At 46.5% G+C, this 26940-nt stretch overlaps 2 protein-coding genes across 8 annotated transcripts in view; one reads left to right on the plus strand and one right to left on the minus strand.

Annotated features, from left to right (window-relative positions):
* The first annotated feature begins 66 nt into the window (after positions 1–66).
* Positions 67–26225, plus strand: STK32A (serine/threonine kinase 32A). 5 transcript variants are annotated; one of them, XM_085074126.1, is made up of 14 exons: positions 72–504; positions 3012–3188; positions 5700–5814; positions 6187–6242; positions 7239–7390; positions 8927–9100; positions 11666–11703; positions 16175–16264; positions 17521–17618; positions 19219–19335; positions 21198–21323; positions 22339–22464; positions 22808–22872; positions 23142–26225. In XM_085074126.1, the coding sequence occupies exons 5-14, from the start codon at positions 7272–7274 to the stop codon at positions 23227–23229; spliced, it is 1041 nt and encodes a 346-aa protein (XP_084930252.1). In that variant the 5' UTR covers positions 72–504; positions 3012–3188; positions 5700–5814; positions 6187–6242; positions 7239–7271; the 3' UTR covers positions 23230–26225. The 5 variants fall into 5 exon arrangements, with proteins under 5 accessions (XP_084930250.1, XP_084930251.1, XP_084930252.1 ...); XM_085074124.1 differs by lacking the exon at positions 5700–5814 and having other exon boundaries at positions 67–504; positions 22813–22872; XM_085074123.1 differs by lacking the exon at positions 5700–5814.
* Positions 26159–26940, minus strand: part of DPYSL3 (dihydropyrimidinase like 3) — a 32560-nt gene continuing 31778 nt past the window's right edge. For all 3 annotated transcript variants that reach the window (XM_085074116.1, XM_085074117.1, XM_085074118.1), the window contains exon 14: positions 26159–26844. In XM_085074116.1, the coding sequence (XP_084930242.1) occupies positions 26756–26844 (89 nt within the window). In that variant the 3' untranslated portion in view covers positions 26159–26755. The remainder of the gene's footprint in view (positions 26845–26940) is intronic.

Consider the following 26940-nt stretch of genomic DNA (forward strand, 5'->3'; position numbering starts at 1 on the left):
GTGTGTGTGTGTGTGTGTGTGTGTGTGTGTGTGTGTGTGTGTGTGTGTGTGTGTGTGTGTGTGTTTGTGTTTGTGTTTTTGTATGCACGCAGCCGGACACAGAAGGCAGATTCTGCCTCCCTTCCAAAAGCAATAGAAGTCACCGCACGAGGCTTGTAGAAGAGAAGGGATAACCCCGCAGCGAGGGGCGGCAGAGGGATTCAGGCGGTGGGGTCATCAGAGGGACTGTCGCTCCCCGCCGCAGGGCGGGGACAGGGACACCTTCCGGACGGCGCGGCGTCCCCCGGGGGGCGGTGGCATGTCCGTGGCGCGGGCGCCCGCGGGTGTCGCTCGCCGTGCCGCAGACTCCTCCCGCCGCCAACAGGGCTCCGGTCGGGACCCCGCGGGCGGGCGGCGGGGCTGCTCCAGTTCTGTGGGCTCCTCCGCTCCCTGCTCCTCTCCTCCCGCAGGCTGCTGCCGCCCGGGCCGGCGGCTGCTCTGTTCCCTTCGCTCCGCTGCCCCCAGGTAGGCGCCGCCCGGTTATGCTCCCCGGGGTCTGATCTGAGCTGGGGCTGGGCGTGGGGGCGAGAGGGAGAGATCTCTCACTGCTGGCGGCGGCTCGGGACGTGCGGGGTTTGCCGGCGGCAGCTCCGCCGCTGCCCGCAGCGTCTTCGGGCCGGAGGTCGCTCTGCCGGGGGCCGGGCTGCGGTAAGGAGAACCGCAGACTACACCCAGAGCTCCGCGGGAGATGCCCAGGGCACTGATGGTGACCCCCACGGCTCCTGCTCTCGTCCTTCCCGAACGCCGTTGTGGCTGCGGGGGAGTTCAGGGTCATCGTTAGTTCCTCTGGGACCAAAGCGCAGGGTGATGTCCCTCCGGGCTGCGTCACCGCCCAGTCCCAGCTCTTCGGCTGAGCCACAGCTCCCCGAGCAGAGCTCGGGTAGTGCAGAGATGGTGAGAGAAATTGTCTGTGAACCTTCGCAGGTAGCCGTCCTCTTCCAGGGACTGGCAGTCCCCATCAGGGATGACGCTGCCCATCCTTCGGGTAAATCTGCAGCCCTTCACTCAGTCGCCCCGCGCTCCCTTGCCCCTCAGAGCACATCCTGCTCGCAGTGCGAGGGCAAACCGCGCAGATGGCTGTATTCCTCTGCTTTGCTTTGGGTTTACATTCATCTGTTGGGACTAAGAGGTGCTTGGCCATGTGTAGATGTGCTGCGGGCTCCGGGAATGGGAGCTGGGATTGCCCAGCAGCTGCCCTCACGCCTGTAAAATTCCCTCTGTGACTGATGAGCCCCCTGGAGAACTGCTGAGTGGAGCTGCTGTCACACAGCTGATGGAACGACGGTCCGACTGAGCATGATGTCAGAGTGGAAGCAGTAGGAGACTGGCCCGAGAAAAAGTAATGATTTTAATAATTTTGTGACTCTGCAGCGTGAAACAGTGAAAGATTTATCATTACTATACCCTGGTTACATGTTGTAAAGGTGCAAATCCGTGTAATTGTTACTCAGGCCAGCTTAACTTCAAGGAATATCTGCACTCCTTCCTCAGAGCTTGTATGTATTGACATATTTTCAAAAATTAATTTGGCTCCAAACTGCTGTACAAGGAAGTTTCCTTGAGCAGCTGAGCTTGGGCAGGGATATGGGAACCTGATTTATGGCTGTTGCATCTGAAGGTCTATTTTTCCTCTAAAGAGTAAGTTTTGGGGCTCAAAAAGAGGTACTGCTGTGGCTTTGAGACTGAAGGATTGATCTGTTGCTTCTGGAGGCACTGATAGGGATCGTAAACATGTGCTGCTTCATTTGTTTTACTGCTGGATCTTGTTTCAGTTCTGAGATGGGAAATCAAGATTTTATTTCAGTTAGCTGGAGAGAAGGACCTGGGTGTGCTAGTGTGGTAACTCATACTATCCCATGACAGACCCAGTTCTCAGTAATTCTCTTTTTTCCAACATCTTTTATTATGATTACTCCCTTTTCTGCTTCAGTAACATAATTTAAAGTTAATTTAAAGTAAAAAAAGTGAAGTTAGCAGGTGTTTCCAGAGTACAGATCTGAGAAAATGTTCAATGAGCGTATGGATGCCCCGGAGAATGCTCTGCACTGGATCCAGTCCAGATCTCGCTGCACTGTTACTCCCTCATTTTGTTCTTTTAGGATTTTGTACTTCCAACAAGGAATAAGCTCGTATGTCACAGGGATGTCAGTATCAAAAACAAGCAAATGAAGGATCATTGCGTATGAATGCTTAAAAAATAAAGTGGCTGCTGTACCCTACAGAGAGTGTTTAGGCTCTCTCAAATGTTGCTGAACTCTACAGAGTTCTTTGCTCCAGTATTCCCATACATGTTAGGGGAGATTGGAAAATTCCTGTGCTCCCTGCTTAATGAACAGACCTGTCCCTTTGTGGTGGGAGAGGGAAGCCAGTCACTGCAGCCAGCACCAAGCCAGAAATTAGGTTTGCTCTTTTGTTTATAGTTCATATCCAAAAAAAATTTTTGAAGAACCTGAGTGGAAACTGCACCTTGATTTTATATGGAATCTCTTCATTAAAAATACTAGGATAGTATGATTTGTCCCAGATTAAAGACCTGTGTAAGAGCTTAAATCGAAAAGCTGACACTTTGAATTTCTTCTTCCACAGTGTTTACCTTTCCCCATGAGCTCAGTAGTCAAAAGTTCCTTTTGGTTTTATCTAGCCAAGTCAGTATGTCCATTTATTTTGGATATTGGCCTGACTACAATTAGTTATCACTGAAGCTATAAAATACATGCTGGATGATACAGCAAACATGAGCCAGACCTTTGGGCATGGTGGTCTGCTTCTACCCTCCCTGTAGTGGGCAGCAGTCCTGAGCTGAGTTACAGGGTTATGGTGTTACTGGTTTTTCCAGTAAGCTCCATTACAATGTGTTTTTCTCGGACACTCGGCCTTGTCCTCAGAGCAGTGAACTGCCAGTGACAATACACAAGCTGTAAATTCTTCTTAAGTCTGAGTGATGATGAATTTTTGTTTCCTGCGCTCTCTAGGATGCGCCAGCAGGACATTGGCAAGGTCTGGCAGGACTGACCCACAGTAGCACTGTGCCAGACACTTCGAGTGTGGGAGTGGAACCCAAAGGAGTGGAGAGTGCTGAGCCTGGGCTGAACACACCATGGGGGCAAACATCTCTAGCAAGTCACCACCCTTTGATGGGAATGAGGATGGTAAGAGCTTTTCCTGCTTGTTGTCTGGGACTGCAGAGTTCTCCAGAGCAGTTTGAACTGTGAGGGTCACAGCCAGCGCCCATCCTGAGGCTGCAAACACCTGGGCATCCTGGGTCAGCAGAGGTGTGTTGGAGATCAGCAGTAGCAGCAGTAATGTGCCTATGGTCCCTAAAGAGCTGTGGTCTGGTCTTGGGGTCCTTTTGCCTCCCCTCCCAGCAGCTGACTCTGAAAGCAGGATTGTCAGCAGAGGTTTGGTGTTGAGGTGTCCCTGGGACACTGCCAGGCACCTCAAAGACAGGGACAAAATGCTGCTGTTCTGGACATCCCAGTGTGGGGAGGACTGGTAGGAAATGTGGTGGGAAGGTGGCTGGAGCAATGCATGTTCCCGTGGGTGTTCCTGGTGGCTGCCCAGATGGACAGCGCAGCCTGTAGGTGCTGGGAGGCCAAGCCTGCAGGCTGGGTTGGCTGGAAGAGGAGAGTTGGAAAAGTACTGCTAAGAGCAGTACTGGAGGCCAGGGTCCCTGTGCTGCAAGATTAGAGGCAGTCATTAAAAGATTGCTCCATAAATATATTTGCTGTTGCATGAATCAGCTTGCTGACTGCCATATGGGTTTTCACCTAGGTACAGCAACAATATGCATATGTAGATAAACACAAATACATAGTAATAAAAGTAAAATATATGAGGAGCTGGATACCCCATCAACCTCTGTCCCAGTGTGCCCTGCAGTGCCACTGCCAATCTGCAGCTCCTTGGCTAAACCAGCTTCAGTTTCCAAATTATTAATGCAACTGCTTGAAAGTTTTGTTTTTCGTATATTTCCCCAGTTTCTGTAGTGCAAAATAAATCTGCACTGGGAGGTTTCCCTGGAGATTTTATTCCTAGTCCATCTAAATGCTCAGTACTGGCCTCTCTCATTAATAACCGCTTATGCTTGCTTGGGATAATGAGCAGTTCTTCTGTTCCTAACCACCTTCCTCAGGGTGATGTGCCCTGGCTGTGGGATTTTCCTGGGAGTGGCTGGTCTCTGCTGGGGCTCTCTCTGGGTTCAGTGTTTATACAGCATCAGCTTCTGTGGCTGAGGAACAATGCCAGGAAAAACCCCATCCTGACCATCTCAGGTGGATCAGTGTCAGTTTGTTAGGTTTCAGTGGGCTTAGGACCACCTTTGCATGCTGACACAGTGTGCAGGTTAGTCCAGCTCTCTTTCTGCAGCCCTGCACAAATCTGAAAAGTGGTAGCACACTTTTTCTCTAATTAGTCATGTTTTAGTATACTGAGGGGAGAGAAACCCAGCTGAAATGGAGCTGTACCCTAGGGAATTTTCCATTATCTTGCAAATCAGTGACCTGAGGCTATATCACCTTAGATGTCACAATCTTGTCCTCATTCTAATTTCAATTAAAATTGTAATTAAGAGCTTCTGGGTACAGTAGGAAATAACACATTGCTCCAAGGCACAGGAAGGTCCCTCCCCCAAACTGCAGGTGGTGGGGACCAGTCCCATCTCTGCAGCTGTGCCACAGGGAGACTTTTCCTTTGGGACCTGTGAGGGTCAGTGGAACAGCATGAGTGGTGTAGGTGCTCCAGTGCTAGTCCTAACAATTCTTGCATATTTTTCCAAATTGCTGTTGCTATAATTTCACTGTTTTCTGTGGCACCATGATTTCTGTTTGAATTTCTTGAAGGGCTTTGTTTGCCTTCAGCTGAAGTGGGGTGATGGGATTATTTTTCTTTCAGCATTTCCTCTGAGGAGACAGTTGTGGATAATAAGCAAGTGAAAGGAAAAGAAAATGTAAAATCCAGAGAGAAGGTTCAAGGCTACAAGGTGATCTGAGTCCCCATGTAGTCAGGATGAGATCATGTGGAAAGCTGGATTTTGTTTGTGCTGCTCCTAGGCAGAAGAGTCTGTGAAGTGTCCTGGGGAATGGCAGCCAGATGTTCTCCCCAGCTGGCTGAGTTTGCTGCAAGATAAAGAAGAAATAGATAGTAGGCAAGGACAGTGGTAGGTTGAGAAGGACACACATCATTCTGCCTTTGCCAGTGTCCTCTCCAGCTCACCAGCAGCTTTCTGGGTTTAAATCACCCTTGGACCAAGCAGAGTATCAGCCACATCATTCCTCTGCTGGGTCTGTGTCACATCCCAGTGACATGATGGAGGGACTGGCATGATTGTTCCCAGTCATGTGGCAGTACTTGTTTTCCTGAGGTTGTGGAGCAGAGGAGAGAGGGAGGGAGGGAATATAATGAGAATGGGGGAGATTACAGTGAGAAAAGGAAGATGAGTTGTAACACACCATGTGGTGCTGTGCTGGCTGTGTGTCATGGCACAGGGCTACTGCAGCTGACCTCTCTCCGAAGAGGGCACCACTCTCATCTTTCCTTGCAAGTGATAAGCGTCTTCACTCTCCCTTTTTATTCTGCAGTTATCCACCACCCTTCTCCCAGATGGTAAACAGATTCAGTTAAACTCAATCATCATTAACTTGTACTTACTTCGATATTTGCAGCCGTTCCAGGTTTAAGAAAGGGCATCTACACCTAAAAGCTTGTGTTCCTTCCAAGTGCTGTAGCTGGTCACCAGAAACTTTGCTATGGTTTGACTGTGTCATCATACCTGAAAAGGTAGTGGCAATGTCTTCATGTGATGTAAGGGTTTTATGGACTCAGCTTTGCATTTGGTCTCAGCAGGAGCAAGGTGAGGCTAATATCTCTAACAGACAGCGCACGAAGGCAGGGTGAGAACGTTCTTTTGGCTGTTTCCTATCTGGTCTGCCACTGATGGAGGCTGACCTAAGGAACTTGCCTTCACAGCTGAGCTGTAGAGAAAAAAATGTGTTAAACACCAAGTTTAAACAACACCCAAATCTTCAAAAGGAATAGAATATTTCTGGGGTATCCCTCATTTTTCTCAGCTCATATGGAGAAAAAGCAGAAATAATATAGTAAAATGTTTGCTCAGCCATTTAATATTGAAATGTTTGCTCTTTCTTGCAGTTACCTTCGACCATTTTGAGATTTTGAGAGCTATTGGGAAGGGCAGCTTTGGAAAAGTGAGTGTTTTGGGAACTAATCACCATGTGGACGGCTGGAGATGTAACTGAGTGGAAATGGATGAATTCGAGGCTCACATGATAGTACAGAACCAAAGCCCATGCACTATCAATGAACCTTGACGTGAGCTTCAATTTCTGGTAATCAGGAAGGAATCAGAGCCTGATTCCTTATACGTTCTGTAGCCGTAAATTATATTACATGAGATTAAAATGAGAAACTGATCAATCAAATGAGCTGAATCTCACTAGATTTCTGAATAACCATTTTCTAATATTTCTCAGGAAATCAACACTGAACATCATGATGCATTTTTAATAAAGAACTACAATTAACATGAAATCCTGGCAGGGTTTTTAATATGTTTTTTAATATGTTAAATATTTCGCTGTGAGACATGGTGTTTGTTATTAAGCATCGGGTTCATCCCAAACTCATGAACTGTTGTGTAAACAAAGCCTATTTAGTTCTGTGCTCTCACAGGCTCCAAGGCTTTCCTTGAAGTGATGTTTCTTTCTAGATTTGGTGACATATAAAAAAGATTAAAATTCAAAGCTCAGTACCCCTCAAGCAAAGGCCAAGATTCACTGTGAACTGAGTGACACTTCTCAGGAAAGTGAGAATCAGGTGCTGCTCCCAGCATTCAACCTGTAGTTCTGTGGTGGAGGGGATTCTTCCCAAAAGTAACTGGTATGGGAGGGATGGACATAGTGGTGAGTGAGTGACATTAAATGAAATGGTGACTTCTCTGTGATTCCCTATCTTCCATGTTGTAATGATAAATTCCTTCCCCTCATCTTCCACCAAAATTTTCTCATTGGATGAAAACTGGGCAAGAGATTGTGTGTCCAGTGTTGTGGCATTGGTGGATGGGCTTGTGCCTAGGCAGTGTGGGCACTGCCAAAGCTGCTGGAGAACAGTCATGTCACCGAGTTTTACCTGCCCAAATTTGCTGACAAATCATCTCTAATTTATCCCCTGACTTGCTCTATTAGGTCTGCGTGGTGCAAAAGACTGACACCAAGAAGATGTACGCCATGAAATACGTGAACAAACAGAAGTGTGTGGAGCGTAATGAAGTGAGAAATGTTTTCAAGGAGCTGCAGATTATGCAGGGTCTGGAACACCCTTTCTTGGTTAATTTATGGTAAGAAGTGGCTCCTTGGCTCACTGGTTAAGTCAGCGCAGTGAATTACAGACACCTTTGAGACCAGACCCTCTTCATCTGCTTCAAGACTGTCTTGGGAGCAGCTGGTGTTCCGCTGACTGGGACTCTTGTTTCAGGGGAATTCTGTTTAGTTAAACAAGCAGTTATCTCCCTTGTCCCCCCAGACAGCACAAGAGAGTTTATTCATGTGTTCCTTCACAGTGTCCCTCCTGGCATGTATTGGCTATCACCATAACCCCACCTGCATTTAAAGGTGCCCTTTGCAACCACCAGCAACTTCTAGTAGTAGCATGGGATTGATGGCCAGGCAGGGCTCATTGCTGGGTGTCCCTTGACATTGCTCTCTTCTTAGTTTTTTTAGGACACCAGTGACATTCCAAGTGGTGTAAGCTCATAGATCACGTGAGAAAGTGCCCAATACCCTGTAGCTGCAGGATTCTTCTAGGGTGGTGGGTAATTAAATACATTTATTGGAAATTTGGTTTATTTTTACAATAAGGTAGAAATTATCAATGCTAAACACACAGACACAAAAAATAAGGCTAAAAGACAATGAAGATCACAAATCTTTGAATAATTCTTCCTTTTTGAAATCTCCTGTAACTTGATTGCAGTTCAGTGAACTCATGGTATTTTGTTTCTTTTGCCATTTAGTGTTGTTCTGACTGGGGTATGAATAGGAAAGATGCAGGTACACCTCCCATCTCATATCTCCAAACTTGTCTTTCCTACTTGAACACACAGTTCCAGGCAAAGCTCACTCAGCAGCTGAGAACTGACCAGTGTGTGTGAATGTACTGACCTTTACAGAGCAAACCATCCAAGTGTCCCTGCTTCTGTTCTTGCCATGCCATTCCTGGTGTCAGGATGCCTTTAGCTTTCCTGTGGCTCTCCTGCACTCTGAGTGATACACAGCCTACAAGCTTCATGTGGGGAGCAGCGGTCTGACTTGTGGTGCTGCTCATCACATCAAGCAATTGGTGTGTTGATAAGGAGAAATCCATGAGGAAAAGGCTCATAGCTGGTTGTCAGCCCCTGTCAGAGAGACACAGTCCATCAAATGAGGTGCTCACAGAGAACCAGCAGAGAGCAGCTGCACCCCTGTTGTGTTGAGCACATGGGTGCACAGACTGGCTGCTGCCATGCGAGCCAGCACCTGACAGAGAGACCTCCAGTGCTGGGAGTCTGGGCAGGGCTGTGCTGGTCCAGGGCTCCTCTGCATTTGTCCTGTGGTCACTTCCCTCAGGTGCTCAGAAAAGGCAGAATGTCTATCTTGAGTTGTTCATAAAATCTGCCCTGACTCTGTTATGGATCTGAGACTAAATTATTGGCATCACAAGTGTGAAAGCAGGATTTTAGCTACAGTGGGAAATGGAGCATAGAAAAGTCATGGAATTATAATTTCCCAAGTGAAAAAGTTGCAAGAAATGATGAGCATTCCCAGAGGTACATGTCCCTTTATTACCTGTCATTTTTCAATGCTACCATCCTTGAACCATGTGTGTGCTGTTTTAGGTACTCATTCCAGGATGAAGAGGATATGTTCATGGTGGTTGACCTGCTGCTTGGAGGGGACCTGCGCTACCATCTCCAACAAAATGTGCGGTTCCAAGAGGGAACTGTGAAACTCTTCATCTGTGAGCTGGTGCTGGCCCTTGACTACTTGCAGAGCAGGCATATCATCCACAGGTCAGCCAGGCCACAGGCTGCACTGTGGGCAGGCTTGTTCCTCTTTGATGTGAAATGACAAATAGAAGCTTAAGTGATAAACAACTTATTCTCTCACATGTGCTTGCTTTTATGTGAAACACAAGGTTTACCCAAGAAAAGTATTTCATATACAGCAGAGAGCATCTGATTTCTCCCTCTGGGGTAGCTGTGAAATACCATATTTGATTGTCTGCGGATTCTTCAAAAACTTGTCTCTAGGAGGTTTTAATTAGCTGTAGCTCATCAATTTCCATCCTGGTCCAGGGAGGGTAGGTGTGAGCACCCAGAACTCCTTTTTCATACTTGATGGTGTCTCCCTTTCCCCCACTTTCTGTATTGCACCAAAATACGACGACTGGGCCCAAACACAGCTTTTTTCTGTACGAGGTAAATCCCCTTCTAGAAGTCCTGAGAGTTTCTTTTCGGCTACCACAATTTCTCATGGCCAGTGAAAAAATGCATGAGGTCTTCACATACCTTTGAAGACCTGCAGAATAGCAGAGGAGGCAGAGTTTTACCCTGGCTGGGAAGCAGGGCTTGGCTCTGGGTGGATAGACAAGGCTTTCCTCCTGGTGTCAGGGGCCCAAGGGTTTAGCTGAGTTAAATGCTGTCGGGGAGGATGAACAGGGAGGAACAATGAAGGTCAATAATTGCAGGGAGTAGATCACTTCATTTATAAATATCACTCCAGATGAGCATTCTTGTGCAGTGTAAGAATTAAGCATGGCAAGTGTAAAATTGAAATGGTCCTGGTTGTTAGTGGGAAGGTACACACTGGTGAGGGACTGGTGAGGATGAATGCCTGTTCCTGTCCAGTGTCCAGCTGCCATGTCCAAGATGTGAGGGCACAATGACCCCTTGCCTGTCCCTGCACCTACAAGAGCCTAGAGCAGTTCTGCTCTGCTGCAGTCAGGGCCAGGCCCTGACGACAGCTCCCACGTTTTCAGGAGTCTCCTCTTTCATGATGCATGTTTTGTGTTTTACCTGCCTGGATCTTTGCCCCAGTGTGAATAGGAGTGGGAGAAGCTGCAGATGAGACTGCAATGTGCTTTTCACACAGCTGCATGCGTTTAAGGTAAATGAAGTACAACAAAACATGTATGGCAGGCTGTAAAATTTCCAAGTTATTTAATTTACGCTGTAATGCAAGTTGTATAATTAAAACTGTAACCCATTGGGACAGTAGTAGATTGATAAAGTGATTCAACTGAGTCAATTACACTGCAACAGCTGTAATTTGGAACATCAGGAAACAGGGAAGGAATGGCTTTGTTAGGCTGAACAAAGCTGTGCAGAGACAACAAACTCAAGCTGAAATTATTTCCCACTGAGATGTAAAAGAATGGGAAACATTAATATATTTTAGGTTAGGAAATTATATAACCATCTATAAAAAAGAAATATGCAAATGAGCAATAGTCAGAATTATCCCTGGTCATTATTTGCATCCTGAGAATGATCTTACTGCAGTGATGTGATTCCAGAGGCTGCATGCCAGACTGAGGGAGATCAGAAACAGCCTCACTAGAAATTAAAACATAATAATTAAAAAAAAGATTGGAAACAGTTCTGCTGTTCTTAGGGGGAAAATCAACCACTTACCTGACACTGCCCTGTGCTGTGCTAACGATGCCTCTCCCCATACTCAGCTGAATGATAGGATTGCACAAGGAATGTAACCTCAGTTTATAACCCACTGGAAGTAGTTTAGGTGACAAGATGCCAGACAACTGTAAGCTATTAGATGATAATTAGATTTATTGTGGGCTTTTGATTCCAGGTGGCTTGGAGAACTCAAACTGTATCTTAAGGTTTGAATTTTTAAAAATAACCCTAAACCCGCTCATTTCTTCTCTTGGAACTCCTGGGCTTGATGGGGAGCACCAGCTGGTACAGGGACACTGCACCTGTTGCCTGTCTCCTGGCTGGGACTTTCTCCCTGGGGCATCAGCTAGCCAGCTGCTCAATGGGGACTGGTGTAATGAGCTCATTAAAGCCAGGTAATAGCTTGTAAAGTCACTCAGGTGGACACAGTGGCTGTGTCAGCATATCAGGTGTACATTTTCTCCCTTCAGTGAAAGTGTTTCCCCACAGCATTGCTGTCGGTATTACTTTGTAGTGTTGTTTTACTCAGGAACAAAACCTGTGGGGAACCGATTTGTATCTAGAAACAAAGATGTTAAAATAATTTAATTTTTACTGAGTAAATGGGGAACTCTTCTCAATACTGTATCAAAACAGACTGAGAAGGAACAGGAGGAAAACTAAGAAGCTCTAACTTATCTGTGGGTGGACTTTACCTGAGTGCTGCTCACTCAAACCCCTGCAGCTTTCACAGCGTACCTGCTGCTGCTGGTGCTGTTTGATTAGTTACTCTCTGATGGCTAAATCAGATGGGAATATCAGAGCTGAGATGCCCCGAGGCTCTGAGGGCACAATGTCTCTGCCAGTGTCCCAGAGCCAGGGCTTTCCTGAGGGGCTGCAGCCGTGTTTCCTGTCACTTCTCTAGGCTAATGGCTGTCTCTCCTCTGCTTGTTTTCTCAGAGATATCAAGCCCGACAACATTTTACTGGATGAGCATGGTAAGTGCCAGGTGCTTTGTGGTCATGCATATGTATAAAAGCAGTAAGACACAGGAGACCCAAACTGCAGTCTCAGTGCTTGCTGGTGCCATCGTTTGATGTTGCTCTCTCTCCCTCAGCCTAGCTGGGAGCAGGACCATCCCATCCTTTTGTGCTCCACTTGCTGTCTCTTGCTTTTTGAGCAGCAGCATCTTGTACCTTCAGGACACAGGACACCCTGTGATGCTTCTGGGGTTGTCTTGGTGTTTTAACCAACACCTCCTTTGGCTGACTGACTTGATCATGTCCCTACTAGGCACTGGCCGGGACCATATGTTTGGTGCTGCTTGGGACTGGTAGCCCAGCACACCCAATTTTAACATTTTCCTGGCTCTAGTTAAAAGCTTACTCAAAATGCATCATTTGAAGGGCAATGCTCATGTCACTGCAGGGTTTGTGCAGTGTGTGCTAACAAACAGAATTAGTTATGATGCACTAGATAATCCTTGTTCAGGTATTTTCTTTTTCCTTGAGCATTTGGCATGGGAAGGGAGCTCTGAAGAGGATTTGGGGCTGGGCATATTATAAATGTTGCTATCAATTGTCTATAGTCTTTTGCAGACAAAACTCTTGACTACATTCTTGCATGACTCTGTAGACACATTTTTTTCCTGGCAAAGATCTTGTGGTGAAGAGTTGTCTGACATTAATTAGTTTGTAACTCATTAGAGAAACACTTTGTTATCTCATATATTTTTAAAAATCCAAGTAACTGGCTTGTTGTGAGAAATCTTCATTAGCAGCTGCAACAAGGTGCCTGAAGAGAAAATGTCAGTGCAGGGAAGAGACATACCTGAATTCATGATCACTTCAGAGGCTGTAGCAGAGATGCTGCAGCTCCTGACTGAGGATCTGTGTGACCAGGTGTGTGACCAGTGTTGCCTGGCAGCACTGAGCCCAGGCTCAATCCATTTGCATATGATCTCTAATTTCAGAGCACTGGTTGATTATTTATTTAGCAACTGGCAGCAAAGTGGCTTTGCCTCCAGATGCTGGAGCCTCTGTCCTGCCTCCAGCTGGACTCTTGGCGCTGCTGGGGCTCCAGGCTGCCCATCTTGTGTGGGGCTGCCTTTGGTTAGTCCTTGCTGGTGGATGCTTTTGTGCCCCATCACCATTCTCCCAGAGCCTCTGTGCCCGTCAGACTGGGATGACACGGCTGTCTGAGAGGAGCTGGGATCACCATGGCCATGTAAATGTAGGTCAGCACTCGCTGAAGAGGGAAAAAAAGGAGAAAAATGCTCTGCTCATCTCTGCAGTTGCATTCAGCCCATGAGGATACAGCCTACTAACTTCTGTAAAGACAGTATAATTCAGGATGAGTTTTGAGCCTGTTCTCTGCTCACTGTGATTTTTTAAACTCTCTTGCAGAGGTTTCAGAGTTTTCTCTGGGGACATACCTTTGACTCCAGTGTCCTTTAGTCTGTGACTTGTATCTCCTTTGAAGACATGTTTATCAACTTGGCTCAGTGACAGCATAGCTCACCTGGGAATGAATAAATATAACAGATGGCAGTTTCCAGGAGTTGTGACTAATTCATCATGAGTTTTTGGCCAGGTCACTTCTTTAATAAAATTGAAGAAAGGCTGTTTTATCTTTAGTGAAAGAGAGATTTTTTTGCAAGAGCCCTGTAATAGCTTTGCTCAGTGTTCTTGCTTGTACTACTGCCATAAGGTTCCCAAGGACAGTGTTGTAATGGGTGAGTTATGCCAATTCAGGCATGGCACACATAGCCTGTTTGCTCTCTCATCTCAGGTGAGAATATTAGGGCACAGCCCTTCCAAGGGATTCCATCTCTCCTGGGGTCTCTAGTTTTGTATTCTTTAATCTTGAATTCTTGGATGAATCTGCAGAAGCATTATATTTTTTGCACTGAAGATATTCTAGAAAGGTGAGGGAATTATGAAGTAACAGGGGTGCTGGATACAATAAGAAAATTGTTTGCCTTAAGGCAATCCCAGGGATTGATTTTGCAGTGCCAGTTTCGGGCAGGCTGAACTTGGGAAAGGAGTCATGTAGTGCCTGAGTGCAGCTCTGGCCGTGCTGGTTCAGAACTGCCTGCAGTTAGAGATGCTGAGCAACCAGGAAGATGCAAGCCTTAAGGTTTGACCCAGCAACAACCTCCAGTGCATCCACTGTGGGCACCAGTAGCTCCCACCTTGGTCCCTAACACTGCCATCACTGCTCAGCCTTGTACTACCCCAAGCCACTTCCTCAGCCTCACTGGCTTGATTTGGGCATTTCTCAAGTGGGCTAGTTTATAAAACTTGTGATTTATTTGAAGTTGATAATTTTAAAGACGAATCCAGATAAAGTCACATTTGTGCTTGGAATATGAAATTCTTAATAAGCCTTTATGATTCGTATTTCTAAAAACAGCTTTCTAAATTTCTAAAAACAAAGTAGAATGAGAGCTAGTATTGAAAGGAAAAACAGTGCAAGAACGCAGAGGACATATCCAGACAGGGAAGCTGGATATCATTCTTTTTCCCAAGTGCTCCCCAGCAGTGTGATGCCACTCTTTAGTGGGCAGACGGGGGGAGCGAGCACCTGTTGGATGGTGTAAATAGTGGGGAGGGACATGTGCTCCATAGGTCTGTTGGGGACTGTGTGGGAGGTGAATGTCAATGCCTGGCTCACACTCTCCCACAGCAGTGGCATGGCTCAACAGAGGGAATATGGATGTGATGCACAAGTTTTAGGTGAAATCACAAGTTCTACTTTTACTCTCCAAATTTTCCCAGCTACATCAGGTATTTGCAGCAGGCAACCTGTATCGTTGCTCTCACAGGATAGACCTACAGGCACAGTCATAGATATTTACTGAAATGCTCACATAAATATTCACTGAAATGCTAGCATCCAGAGAAGACAGCAGAAGTTCATTGCCAAAGCATCAGCTTTTAGACCTATGAAGGTGATCTTATTCTGCTTTAACTCATGAACTAGTGCAGCAGTAAACTTCTAGCTGTTGAAGCTAATGACCGAGGAAGGTGTTGTAACATCATCTGTGTCAGTAAAAGCCGCTTTGCTTCCATCTCTGTGGTTAGTGGAAACGGCAGTAATCCAGCTCTCTTCTGTTAGTGCCAAGGGAGTGATGAGGCCACAAAACACAACGAACAGAGCAGCTCACATGTTGACAATGAGCCCACCTTTGTCAGGGGTGAGCAGGTTCAGTGGTTGAGGAGGAGATGGAGGAGGTGGGGAAGTGCTTTTGATCAGGAGAATTGGGCTGAGCTAAATCACAAGTTTCAGAGAGAATTGTGTGCAGCCAGCCATGTCTGATCACCTGTATCACCTTGTGGGACTGCTCTGCTCACTGACAGTGGTTCAGTGAATGGGGAATAATAAATTAAATGCCTAAGAAAAAAATGCAAGTGAAAGCACAGGCAGGAGCTAGGTGGGAGTGTTAACAAAGGGTTAAAATGTTTCTAAAATCAGGATAGTTAAAAATAAGCTTTGGGAATGGGGGTAGGTAAGAACTGCATGTACGGGCTCAGGGTGGCGTGAACACGAAGATTGTTTAGAAAATATCAGGGATTGTTTCAGCTAACTCATGCGGATTTGCACCTGTGAAATAAATCAGAAATATTGCGGGAGGAGGGGAGCTTAAAGTCATGCTTGGGGGAAAACAGTGGAACCATATTAAGTTGATGATTAACATATGATCATACCACTGTTACGTAAGGAAAAGTATAAAATGTATTCGCTTCAGATCAATGTCAAAGTCAGATTTGGGTAAATCTCACCCCTGTCTTCTCAAGCTCCAATAAAAGGCACCTGCACATAACCTTCATGATTATGTGTTATCCATGCTAACAGGAGCATTGCCTTTCTCATCATTGCATATCGCATCCACCTCTTTTATTTCCTTTTTGGCTCACAGGCAGCAACTGTGCATATTCTAGCTGTGGCAGCGGACCCCATTCCTACCCCAAGGGGGTTTCATGATATTTGAATTTCTGTGCAAGGCTCTTTTGCTGGCTGCCAAAGGTGTTTGGTTCCATTCTAGAGGCATCCTCTAAAGAGGAAAATGCAGGGAGTGCTTGGTGCCTGGAACACCATATGGCAAACAACAAGGAAGGTAAACATCAAGGAACTTTTTTAACATAGTGGAATTTTTTTCTATGAGAAAAGTTCAGTTCTCTTTCCCCCAGATATAGGAAGACTCATAACAATCATCACTAAATTACTTCTTGGAGAACTCTCATATCTTTTTGGTTCCCCAGAGGGAAAATAAGGGGATATTTGAAACAACAAGCGTCACCTGCAAGCAGTCTGCAAGCTGAAATATTTTCTATCAGTTCTCCCACCGGAATTTTTTTTTCTGGAAATTCCTTTCTATGGAGTATTTTACTTTATGTTTCTGATTCAGAGTTATTTCTCATGTGAAATTAAAGCCAACCCTGTTACACATTAACCTCTCTCTTTCAGGACATGTGCACATCACTGATTTTAATATTGCCACGATGCTGACGAAGGAGAGCCATGTCACCACTATTGCTGGCACAAAGCCCTACATGGGTGAGAACCAATGGCAGTTACACGTTCTTGAATCACCATTTTATGAGGTTAGGTGGACTGCTGTGGTGGGGCACATGTGAAGGCCTTTTTGATTAGAGTTTGGACTCTTTTCTTCCTGATCTACATCAAAATACACACGTTGGTTTGAAATGAGGAGCACCCTGGAGAGAGGATGCAGGGTGGGGACACGAGTCCCTCCCCAGAAATGCATCAGTGCAGCTGGGGAATATGTGTGTCTGTCTACGAATCCCACACGCAGACTGATGCAATCACACTGTGAATACAGATTTTAGTGCCATGATGCTGCACTGTACAGCATGGATTTGATTATAAACTAAGACAGTTGTAATCCTGAGATCCCCAAGCATTTCACAAGCAGCAGTCACACTGTGTAGCAATGATGAAATGCTCCTGCTACCCTTGAGGAGGGAAATGGTGCAAAAGGTTTGTATTTGGTCCTCCGCTACACCAGCATGAAAGCCTTACACTGCTGTATCACTAGCAATAATTTGAACTTTTATATTAAATGGCTGCTTTAAAAATTAACGTTATGCTGTGTTTAGGCCAAGTGAGTGGTTGTAAGAAAGCACTGCTCCTTGTTTTGTTTGTTTTAGAGTAATTCTTGTCTCCCATGCTGCACAAAAATCCTGAAGCATTTTTTTCCTTAGTCCCAAAAGGGAAATTTAATGGCTAAGAAAGAATATTTCAGTCAGTGTCTCCCCCTGCTTCCCATTAAAATCTGTGGCTCTCAGGCTTCATTCAGTTAAAATTAGATTTTCCCTGCCAAGGGTGCAGGTGGCACTATGTCTGCATTTATGCTACATATTAATGTTCCCAAGGAGCTGCTTTCATTGATGGCTGAGATTGGATTTGGGCTCTGCCACACTGAAATGCTTTAAATCTGAACAAAGATGAGTGGGATGGGAGCAGCTTCCCAAAGTGCAGATCTACTGAGCTCTGGCTAGGGTGAAGAGATACTCAGGGCAGTTTATGCCTAGACTGAGTGAATGTGCTTATTCTGGAGCACATTTACTATGAATGATGGGCAACTCCTGTGCCAGTAGAAGGATTTGTTCTTTTTGGGCTTTGGGGGCAGAGAAACACAGACAGTTTCATGTGGAGAGGATTGTGGGGCTACAGGGTGGCCCTGGAGAAGGATCATGGCAGCACAGGAAGAGCATGGGTCAGGGTGTTTTGTGTTGCTCATTTCCACTTGGGATTACAGCAAGACAATTTATTTTCCCTGTGTTTCATAGCACCTGAAATGTTTAACTCCACAAAACCCCCTGACTATTCCTTCGCCGTGGACTGGTGGTCTCTGGGAGTCACTGCCTATGAGCTGCTCAGGACTCGGGTATGTGTGTGGCTTGTGGCCCAGCTTGCCCTGTCCTCGGACATGCTGTTGGGAAGGTTAATGCTTTATAGTAGAGATGAGACAGCCAAGCTGGATTCAAGTCTATAGGGGTTATTACAGCAGAGGAAGCAGAGACCACATCTTCATAGTTCTTGTGACTATGGCTAAGAGGTCAGAGAAGGTGCCTCAATGCAGAACATCATGTGGTGGCAGTTCCCCTCTGTGGCTGAGGGCCTCTGGATTGGTATAAATGGGGCAAGGCAAACAAGCAACAGCTCCTGAAGTTTGGGCTGCAATGTCCTTTACTTGGATCTTCCATTGTGCAAGGAAAAAAAACTTGGAAAAAAAAAGTTGTTGCTGTTGTAACAAGGCTGAGCAGTTGGAGCAAATGATAGGAAAAGCCCAGTCCCTGCCGGGGCCATCAGGGCTCTGCTGATGACTTGGGCTTCACAGAATGCCTGAAAAATATTTTGATGAACATATTTTTTCAAATGAATTTGTTTATCTCAGTTGTGAGGGATCAGGTTAGCAGTCATTGAGGGGATGTGGCTGTCTGACCTGTTGGGTAACTGAAGCCATGTACCCTCTGTAAACATCTTAATGTAATATTTGAGTATTCCACCTATAATGCTAGATGAATGGCAGGACTGTGCATCATATTGATTTTGACTTGATGGCACTGTTTCTAAAGGCAGGAGCAGAAACACTGGTTTGTGCTCACACTTGATGGCACAGCCATGATGAGATGGTGGCACCTCGTTGGCTGCCACACCAGGAAAGTGAAGGGAGACCTTGAGGTCCATCTAGCATTGGCACACATCAAGCAAACTGCACATGATCACTATTTATAGCTACTATTCTTTAAATAAACTTTTAACATCCTCCTGCCTCCTTCGGCCCAAAACAAGGTGAAAATCTGGGAATCAAAACTTTCAAAACGGAAATACTCTACCATTGTAAGTTCTCTCACCAGGTAAGGCAGCAGAATTGTCATAGGTGGAAAATAAACTGGGAGGTGACTTCACCTGTGCAGTATCACTGGCTGTACACTGCATGTTGATGCCGGTGGAATTCCTGGTGCTCCTCTGCAATGGCTTACCTGTCCCACTGCAATGATACTGGCCACAGGGCAGAAGGGACTGTCACCCTGCATCCTGATGTGCACCTGAGGCTGGTGACCCTTCCTGGGACACCTTTTGAGCTGATTTTATTGTTGGGAGACATCTGTCTCCTTTTCACTGGCATTGTCCCCAACATGACTGAAGAACATTTTACAGCAAGCATCAGGAATGCTCTAACCACAGCACTATGTGTCATAACCTTGTAAGATAAAAGCATTGAAAAACCAAGCAAATTCCCACTGGCTGATAACTGACTTCTGGGGTTTGTTCCTGCCTGTCCTGCTGTTAAATGCTTAGTTATTAGCATAGCTCTTGCTGATATTTTGTTTTTTCAACTGAGCCACGGTCACACAGGGAGAGATGTTCCACAGGAGGCTGGGGACTGGGCAGTGAGACTGTGTGAAGCTTCTAACCAGATTCCCCAAGGAGTCTGAAAAAGCAGATAAATTCAAGTGCTTTTCTTGTGTTTTTTCCCACAGAGGCCATATCACATTCGGTCCAACACTTCCACAAATGAAATCGCTCATGTGTTCAAGACAGCTACAGTGATGTACCCTGCTGCGTGGTCCCCAGACATGGTGTCGCTGATCAAGAAGGTGAGAGTGGCTGTGGGGCAGGTGAGGGGCCGGGAGGTGCCCAGGGCTCTTGCCACTTGCAGCCTCTGCACTACACGGTGGGGATCCCTCACAAATGGTGTCCAGGCCAGTGTCAGTGACTTTCAGACTGCACTATGTGATAAATGTCAGCCTTTAGTGCTGCAGCTGCACGGAATTGGTGGCAGCAAGCAGTGCTAGGTCCCAGGCTGGCAGCGGTGACAGCTGCTGCTGCACCACCTCTGAGGACATGGGCAAGCCTTGGTTTCCAGAGTTTCCTCTATAATTTTGCTCTCTGGAATTAACTGACTTAGGAGCAGATATTGATATATGTGTCAATAAATCTATCCCCAAAATTACATTTTTTTATTCCTCAAAAAACATTTTTTCCCAGTTATGGAAATACTTGCAGGAAGTGCTGACACTGTTGAAATCCTTTCATGCCATGTGGTTTATGTACCACTGCAATTTTTTTTCAATAAAGCTGTTATCAAAATTGCTTCAAAATCATTTTGAAGCTGAATCCCATTTGAAATATTGAAGCCATAGCTTCAATAAACATGACTATGTCTTAACAGTGGCAGCAAAGCTGAGCACTTACCCCTGCATAGCAGCACTAGCAGCAAATTTTAGGGAAGTATGTAAATAGTTTTTTTATTTTCAACTAAGTGTAGACAATAAAGTAGTACTTAATGTAGCTTTCATCTATTTTTTGCCAAATAATATTTATATGTATTCTGTCATTTCTAATGAAATAGATGATCAAACATTTTAATGAAAAGAGGCTGTCAATTCTTTGCTGAGACAGAATCATGGTGTATTTTCCAGGAACATGATTGAAGAATATATCCATTTGCTTACAATTCAATGTAGCCAATATTTCATTAAGCCTAGCAGTAATACAGGGGTATTTACTGCAGATGTCCTATGTGTTGCTATGCTGGAAGTTTGTCCCTGGACCACAGCAGGCTGCAAGTCAAAGAGGCTCCCTTGTGAATAAATAATACAATGTCACTATTATTTAACTTTCCAGTGCCCCTTTGCATCTGGTTTAACAGCCATTTGTATTATATATGAGGCTGACTGTGGTTCCTTCCTGGCTCAAAAATCCCCTGTGGATTTTTGTATTTATTAACATCCCAGGCAGATGTTTGTCATCACAGAGCCGCAGTGCCAGCGTTAGGCTGGAGTCCAGAGCTCTGCAGAGGGACCTGGGCAGTGGGGACATTGCTGTGAAACAATTGCTGCACACCAGCATGAGGAGGGCCATGGGGGTCACCTTGCCTACACCCTCCCCAAAGGGTTTGGATCATCTGGTTTTCCTGCTGTGTTTTGCGAGTGCATGGTGTCAGGAGTTAGTGCAATGTATAATCCTTGAACAGAGAGAAACTTCAACCCTTTCCTTCCATGCAAGTAATTCCTACAGTTAAGAAATTATGAAAATAAGCAGTGTGAAGCCATGTTTTCACACTGGAATAAGAATATTACATTAGTGGAGTGAGAAAACGGGATGTTTTACTGATACAGTATTAAAAGCAGAACATAAAGACTTGAGCGTAACTCCCCATTCCAAGCAAATGTTTATTTTTAACATTGGACAAATTGTTTAATGCCACTGTACTGCCTCATTGCTTGCTCCTACAATGGGGATAAATGTAATTCGTAAAAATAGGAATAAACAGAGCTAGAGCTTGGGAGCCTGTCACATACCCTGGTGAAAGGACTCTGAGCCAGAGCAGGAGAGGCACTGGTCCAAGTGCTGGCCCTGATGCAGTGTCACTGGCACCACATATCCTCTGCCCTGCTCCACAGAATGTGTGCCTTGTGGGGATGGTCTCACCTCTTCCCTTTACCTCTTGCTGCAGTTGCTTGAGCTGAACCCCGAGAAACGTATTTCTCAGCTGAAGGACATCCAGGCCTTCCCGTATCTGTCTGATGTGAACTGGGATGCTATTCTCCAGAAAAGGATAATGCCAGAATTCATTCCCATGGTAAGGACATTTGAGTGTAAATGTTCCTGGTGTGCCTGAGCATCACATGCCACAGCCTGTCCTCACACTAAGCACTGGCACATGGGATGTTCTGACAGGCTTCCACTGAAGCATCAGGTGTCACAAGGAGAAAAGACAGAACAGGGCAGAGCTGTCTCTTCCTTGTGGGTGTAGTAAAGAGTAATGAAGGGAGACTGTCATGCAGGTGCCCCAAAATTGATCTGCTCTGTTTTTAATGTTCTCAGAATTTCTGGGTGCAGAACTGGTGTTACAGCCCACTGGGCTATGCGTTTATGTGGGAAGGACAGTGCCTGTGAGCTCTTCCATTCTGCGCCATGCTCTGAGCAATACTGCTCCCCTCATCCAAAAACTCAATGCACCAGAATGGGCTCACAGGCACTGTCTTCAGTAGCCTGGAGATCACCCACCATTTTATGGGAATTGTTTTCTCCTGTAAGGCCTCCCCTAACCAGCTCATTGTTAACAATAAATAGCACATACACTAGATTAGTGTTTCAGGGCCTTTTCTAAATGGATTAAAATAGCACACAATTAACATTACCCTTATGGAGAATAGTCCAACTGCTCTATGCAGTGTTTCTCCAATTGGTTTTCAGCAGAAGTTGGGCTAAACTATGAATGTTTGTTAATTGTATAGCCACCTCTGTTTCTGGGTTTCTCTGTGGTGGGTGCAATTCTGTATTACTTGAATACCAGTTCTGCTGGCTGTTGTGCTACTCTCAAAGAGGCTCAGTCAAGCCAGGCCACTGACCTCATCCTCATTGCCACTCCAAAGCATCCAAAGGGCAGAGTAGAAGCAGGAGCACAAAAAGAGCCACTGTCACACCTTGAATATAGCCCCTAGCTGAAGGGAGTATAGCTGGTGCTCTTGGCTGCATGTGCAGTTGTGATTAGTGCATTTTTCTACAAAATTCAGCTCCCAGAAAGTCCAGTTTATAAGAGACTCCTTAAGACAGGCTCTGATCACTTAAGGCTACCTCTCTCTCCTCTCCAGAAAGGCAGACTGAACTGTGACCCAACCTTCGAACTGGAAGAAATGATCCTGGAATCCAAACCTCTTCACAAAAAGAAAAAGCGCTTGGCTAAGGAGAAATACACCAGCAAAAGCAATTCATCCCAGGTGAGAGTAAGCAGGTACAAGCATGTGGTCAAGAGGGCCTTTCATTTCTCAATGATTGCCATCTAGCAAGACCACGGCAAACTGAACAGAATATTTTTTTCCCTTGTGACCAGCTTTATTTCTAAAACTTTCCTTCATCTTCCCTGTGGTGAAAGGCAGAATGTGTATGTACTGGTTTACTGCAAGAGGAGAGCCTTAATACCATTCTCCCCACTGCAGGGCTAAAGATGCTCTGTGCCTAAACATATCGCCATGTCTCATTGAAACAGTCCTTGGAATGTTTTGCATGTCAACTGTGAATTTATTCCCCTATCTCTTTTATTTTTCTATTCCAATCGGAAAGGCCAGCCACCTCCAGAAGCACCTGGAAATGCTCCAGAGGGAGTTCATTGTTTTCAACAGAGAAAAGTAAGTTTTGATCCAGAGGCAGCAGAAAAGGCTCTGGCCCTTGCTAAAGCATTTGACAGGTTTGGGGGGCCCAAGGCTGGGTGAGCTTGGTGGGGGGCTGTGGGGTCCCAGTGTTGGAGAGACCTGGGGGGGCTCAGGGTTGGAGGAACTGTGGAGTGAGTGGCAGCTCATGCCTGGGAGTAGGGTGCATGAAGCTGCTGTGCTGCTGTGGGGTCTTGGCACTGCCTGGGCTTTCCTTCACAGCTTAATTATTCTTTTCTATCCCCAAGGGTAAGACCCCACCATGACAGTATCCAAGAGACCATGACAAACAGTGGAGGCACACGCAGGAGGAACAATCAGAACAACAACCTCTGAGAACAGCACAGACCCTGCAGGAGACCTCCTCATGGGGCTGGGGCTCACTCACCCACGCACCTTCATAATGATGAGCCATGGACTTGTCCTTTGCTGCTGGGACCCTGCTAATAGCCCAGGGCACTGGGGAGAGCTGGGGCACCCACTGCTTCAGCTTTCCACCCCACAGCCGGAGGGTCCTGGGCACAGGGGAAGAGGGTGTGGGTGCTGCCTTGCAATTGGCCTCAGTTGGTTAGACTCAGATCCTATTATCTTGCCTTTCTTGATGGGAGCAATGGGACCACAAGACAATGAATAAGATGGTATCCACCATTTTGGCTTGGCTGACGGGTGTCACAGCCCTTGGTGTCACCATGCAGGCAACTGCCTCAGTGTGACCAAGAGGCTGAGCTGTGTCATGCTTAGAGGTGCCACCACCATGTCAGCTGTGGTGCTGTGGCCACAGCACTGCTGTGGGTGAGGGCTCTGCAGGGGCTGGGATTCCCACATGGGTGGGTTCATGGCTGGCTACTCCAGGTGGAAAAGGTGATTCCCAGATGCAGGGTCTTCACCAACACGTTGTGACAAAAGTGGCCTTTGCTTACAGACAGCTCCTGCAAACATCCTGTGAGGGTGGACATGAGCTCCTTCCTTAGCTGGGACAAGGCAGCAAATGTTTCCTGCCCATTTCCCCCTCTCTCCATGTACCCTGCAGCGCTGGCATGGTGGGTGGTCAGTGTGGAGACAGATGTGGGGTACCAAGAGGTAACAACTAGGCACTGGTGAATCCAGATGCTTTTCCAGTCTAGCCTGAAAAATCCATTCACCATCATGTTAAACTGCTGCAGCTCACTGAATCTGATGGGGCTTGGCTTCCAAAACCAGAGGGAAATTTGAATGTGAATTTTGAATCTCTCAACCACTGAAATCACACTTGATTTAAGCAGGGACTGTTTTCAGGAACAGCCGCACTGCTGATATGGTCTTGCCAAGACTGAGATTGGCCTAAGCATTGCTACTGCAGTAATGCCGGCAATGATGCTATTATTTAAATGCTTTGACAGGCCTGAGCTTTCACCTCCTTATTTGACATTTTTCCCATTCTCACAAATATAGTGAATGCGTGATTAACTCTCTGCCTCCCATTAACCCCAAGGTAAACATTCTGTCTACCCCATCTATTGGTGCAGTGGCATGCAGCAGATGTCCCAGCACCAAGCAGCACAGTTCATGCCTAAAAACAAGCGTTAGTTTGGCGTTTTCCGTGCTCTGGCCCCTCCTGCGGTGGGGGGGGGTGGGTGTCCCATGGCCAGCTGCTCCCCAGCTAGCTGCCGTCACCTCAGGATGACAGGAAGACTGTTCTGGGTGAAGGCTGCTGGGACCATAACTGCAGCACATGCTGTGCCCCGTGTTCGTTCCTTGGGGGCTGGTTGATGTGAGGCTGCAGCTTCACCACCTCCCTCCGCACACTGCGCCTCAGCAGCAGCATCACTGCTCAGAAAGGCGATCCTGCTCTGCCTAGGGAGCTGTAAAGCTGGAGTGGAATTAGTTCGTCAGTAAGGGGGTATCAGAGTCCTCAGTGAGTGTCACTGTCATGACAAAGTCACCTTTTCCTGCTTAGTCACAACACACCTTTCCCTGCTCTGCCAGAAGACACCCTAATTAATGTCACAGTGTTCTTGCTCTCCCGTTCCATGGCCATGCTGGCTTTCAAGCAGTAGGACTTCTGAGTGGGATGGGGGCTCCATGTCTCAGTCTTTGGCTCATCATTCCCAGGTAGGCTATCCAAAGCACCTCCAGTGTTTTTCACTGATTCTCTGCTCTCTGCCCCGTCCTGGGTCTGGCACTAGGCACCAGCAGGTGGGACAGTGCTGAAAGCTGTCCCTGTCTCCTGCACAGCACATCACTATCATTGCTTTGCTCTGGTACAGGTAGGGGTTCATACACCGTATTTATCTGGAATCCCAGCTCTGTTCCTCACTAGGGAAAAATCTACTGCTGCAGAAATACCTCTCTACTGGCTGGTCAAAAAAACCCCAAAACAACTGAAGTACTTAAATGGAAAGAACACTGCATATTTAAAAATTCCCCCAAAGACTTCTACAACCATGTCTCCACCCCCCTCTTCCTCTGTACACAGAGGCACAGTCCCAGCTTAATCTCCACCAGGCAACAGGAAAATTAATTACTTGACAGAAGAACTTCACAAAGCTTGTAAGCACAGCCTTCCCCACCCTGGCACAACTATTCTTGCCTGACCTCTTAAGGACTGCTGCAGGAACAGCTTGTCCTGCCGAAACTGCAGGCATGTAAAAATAAGTATTCAAGGTTAAATACTAAAGAAGGGGGAAAAACGTGTATTTTTGTTTAGCGTAGCCAAAACTGACCCTTAATTTTTGTAATCTTTAAAAAGCAATCACTCTTTTTTTTCACATGCTTTGCAAGCTTTAGATGACAGTACCTCTCAGTCTAACAGACAGTGCGCGATGGAAGGGGAGCATTTAACTGACAGGAGTCCACAGAAAACAACCTCCAAGGTTGCCTAGCCAGGGTGACCCCAAAGCTGTGCCCAGCCAGTGCCACATGGAGCTGATCCCTGTTAACACACAGATGACAGGCACAGCTCTTGCCAGGCAGCCACAGCCCACGGTGGCCAGACCAGGCTCAGCCAGAGACTGCACAGACAAACTGAAGGGGCTTTTACAAACACTTGCAATGTGCTGTTTTGCCAATACCTTTACCTTTGCCTGAGAAGCTACACCAACCCTCGACACCTGTAGCAGTGAGCACCGCATGGTGTCACCCTGACAGCCTGTCCCTGCAAGCCCTCCAGTCCCGACACTGTCCGAACCCCTCCTGCTGCCCTGGCCCAGTTCCCTGCAGGCACAGCCGTGCACTGTCCCTGCCAAGCAGAAGTGGCCTGAGGAAGAGAAGAGCCAGCCAACATGAGTTGCTTGAAGGAACAACTTTTTTTTTTAATAAAGTGTACAAAGTAGTAAAACTCCTTACACAAGGTACCATGACAGCCGTTACAGAGATTATTTGAGCTCCCCCACAGGCCTCGTGATGAAACACCAGAGCACTGGTTGCAGATGAAGGAGATGAATGCAACAGATCCACCTGTCCCTACGAGCTCAGTGCACCTGCCCTCCCCAGTCTACATCCTGCCTCTGGCCAGACTCTGCCCCCTCACCTCCCTGGCCAGGTCACCCTGTGGACTGTTCCCACTGTCCCACACCACAGCATCCCACACACGTTCAACACCAATAACACTGAACTGAGCAACCTGTCCGAGCGGCATGCATACAGAGAGGAAGAGCAAAACACAACCCAACCAAATCCACAACAGTAACAACAGAACTTTAAGGCTATGCAAAAACAAAATGAAGCAACATCTTTAAAGCTAGGTAGCAAGTAGCATTTCTTAAACATAAGGCTTGAGGCTTATTGATTCTTCAGAACAGGTTTATTTCTTCTTTAAACACCAATGTACTATTTTTCTTTCTTTGCTTGAACAGCGATTTTGTTTCCTCCTCAGCTGGGACATTTAGCTCAGGGAGGTGATGTTGGAGCGGCCTCCTGGGGGTGCGACGATGCGCTTGCTTGCGGAGCGCATGCCTTCATCAACCTGGGTACCTGGGACAGGACAAGAAAGTATGAAGGGAATGTGGAGGGCAAAGTTAAGAGCATTTTCTTCACAGGCTTGAGCAGTCAGGCAGCCTGGAGTCTTTC

The sequence above is a fragment of the Lichenostomus cassidix genome, chromosome 13 (genome assembly GCF_008360975.1).
Source record: "Lichenostomus cassidix isolate B80296 chromosome 13, HeHo_3.0, whole genome shotgun sequence".
Lineage (NCBI taxonomy): Eukaryota > Metazoa > Chordata > Aves > Passeriformes > Meliphagidae > Lichenostomus > Lichenostomus cassidix.

Excerpts from the sequence above, each read along its gene's own strand:
- STK32A (XM_085074123.1), top strand. The coding sequence starts at position 3,137 with ATGGGGGCAAACATCTCTAGCAAGTCACCACCCTTTGATGGGAATGAG. Across the intron at positions 6,243-7,238 it reads GGAAGGGCAGCTTTGGAAAA|GTCTGCGTGGTGCAAAAGAC; the intron begins GTGAGTGTTTTG and ends TTGCTCTATTAG. Across the intron at positions 22,873-23,141 it reads ATTGTTTTCAACAGAGAAAA|GGTAAGACCCCACCATGACA; the intron begins GTAAGTTTTGAT and ends TCTATCCCCAAG.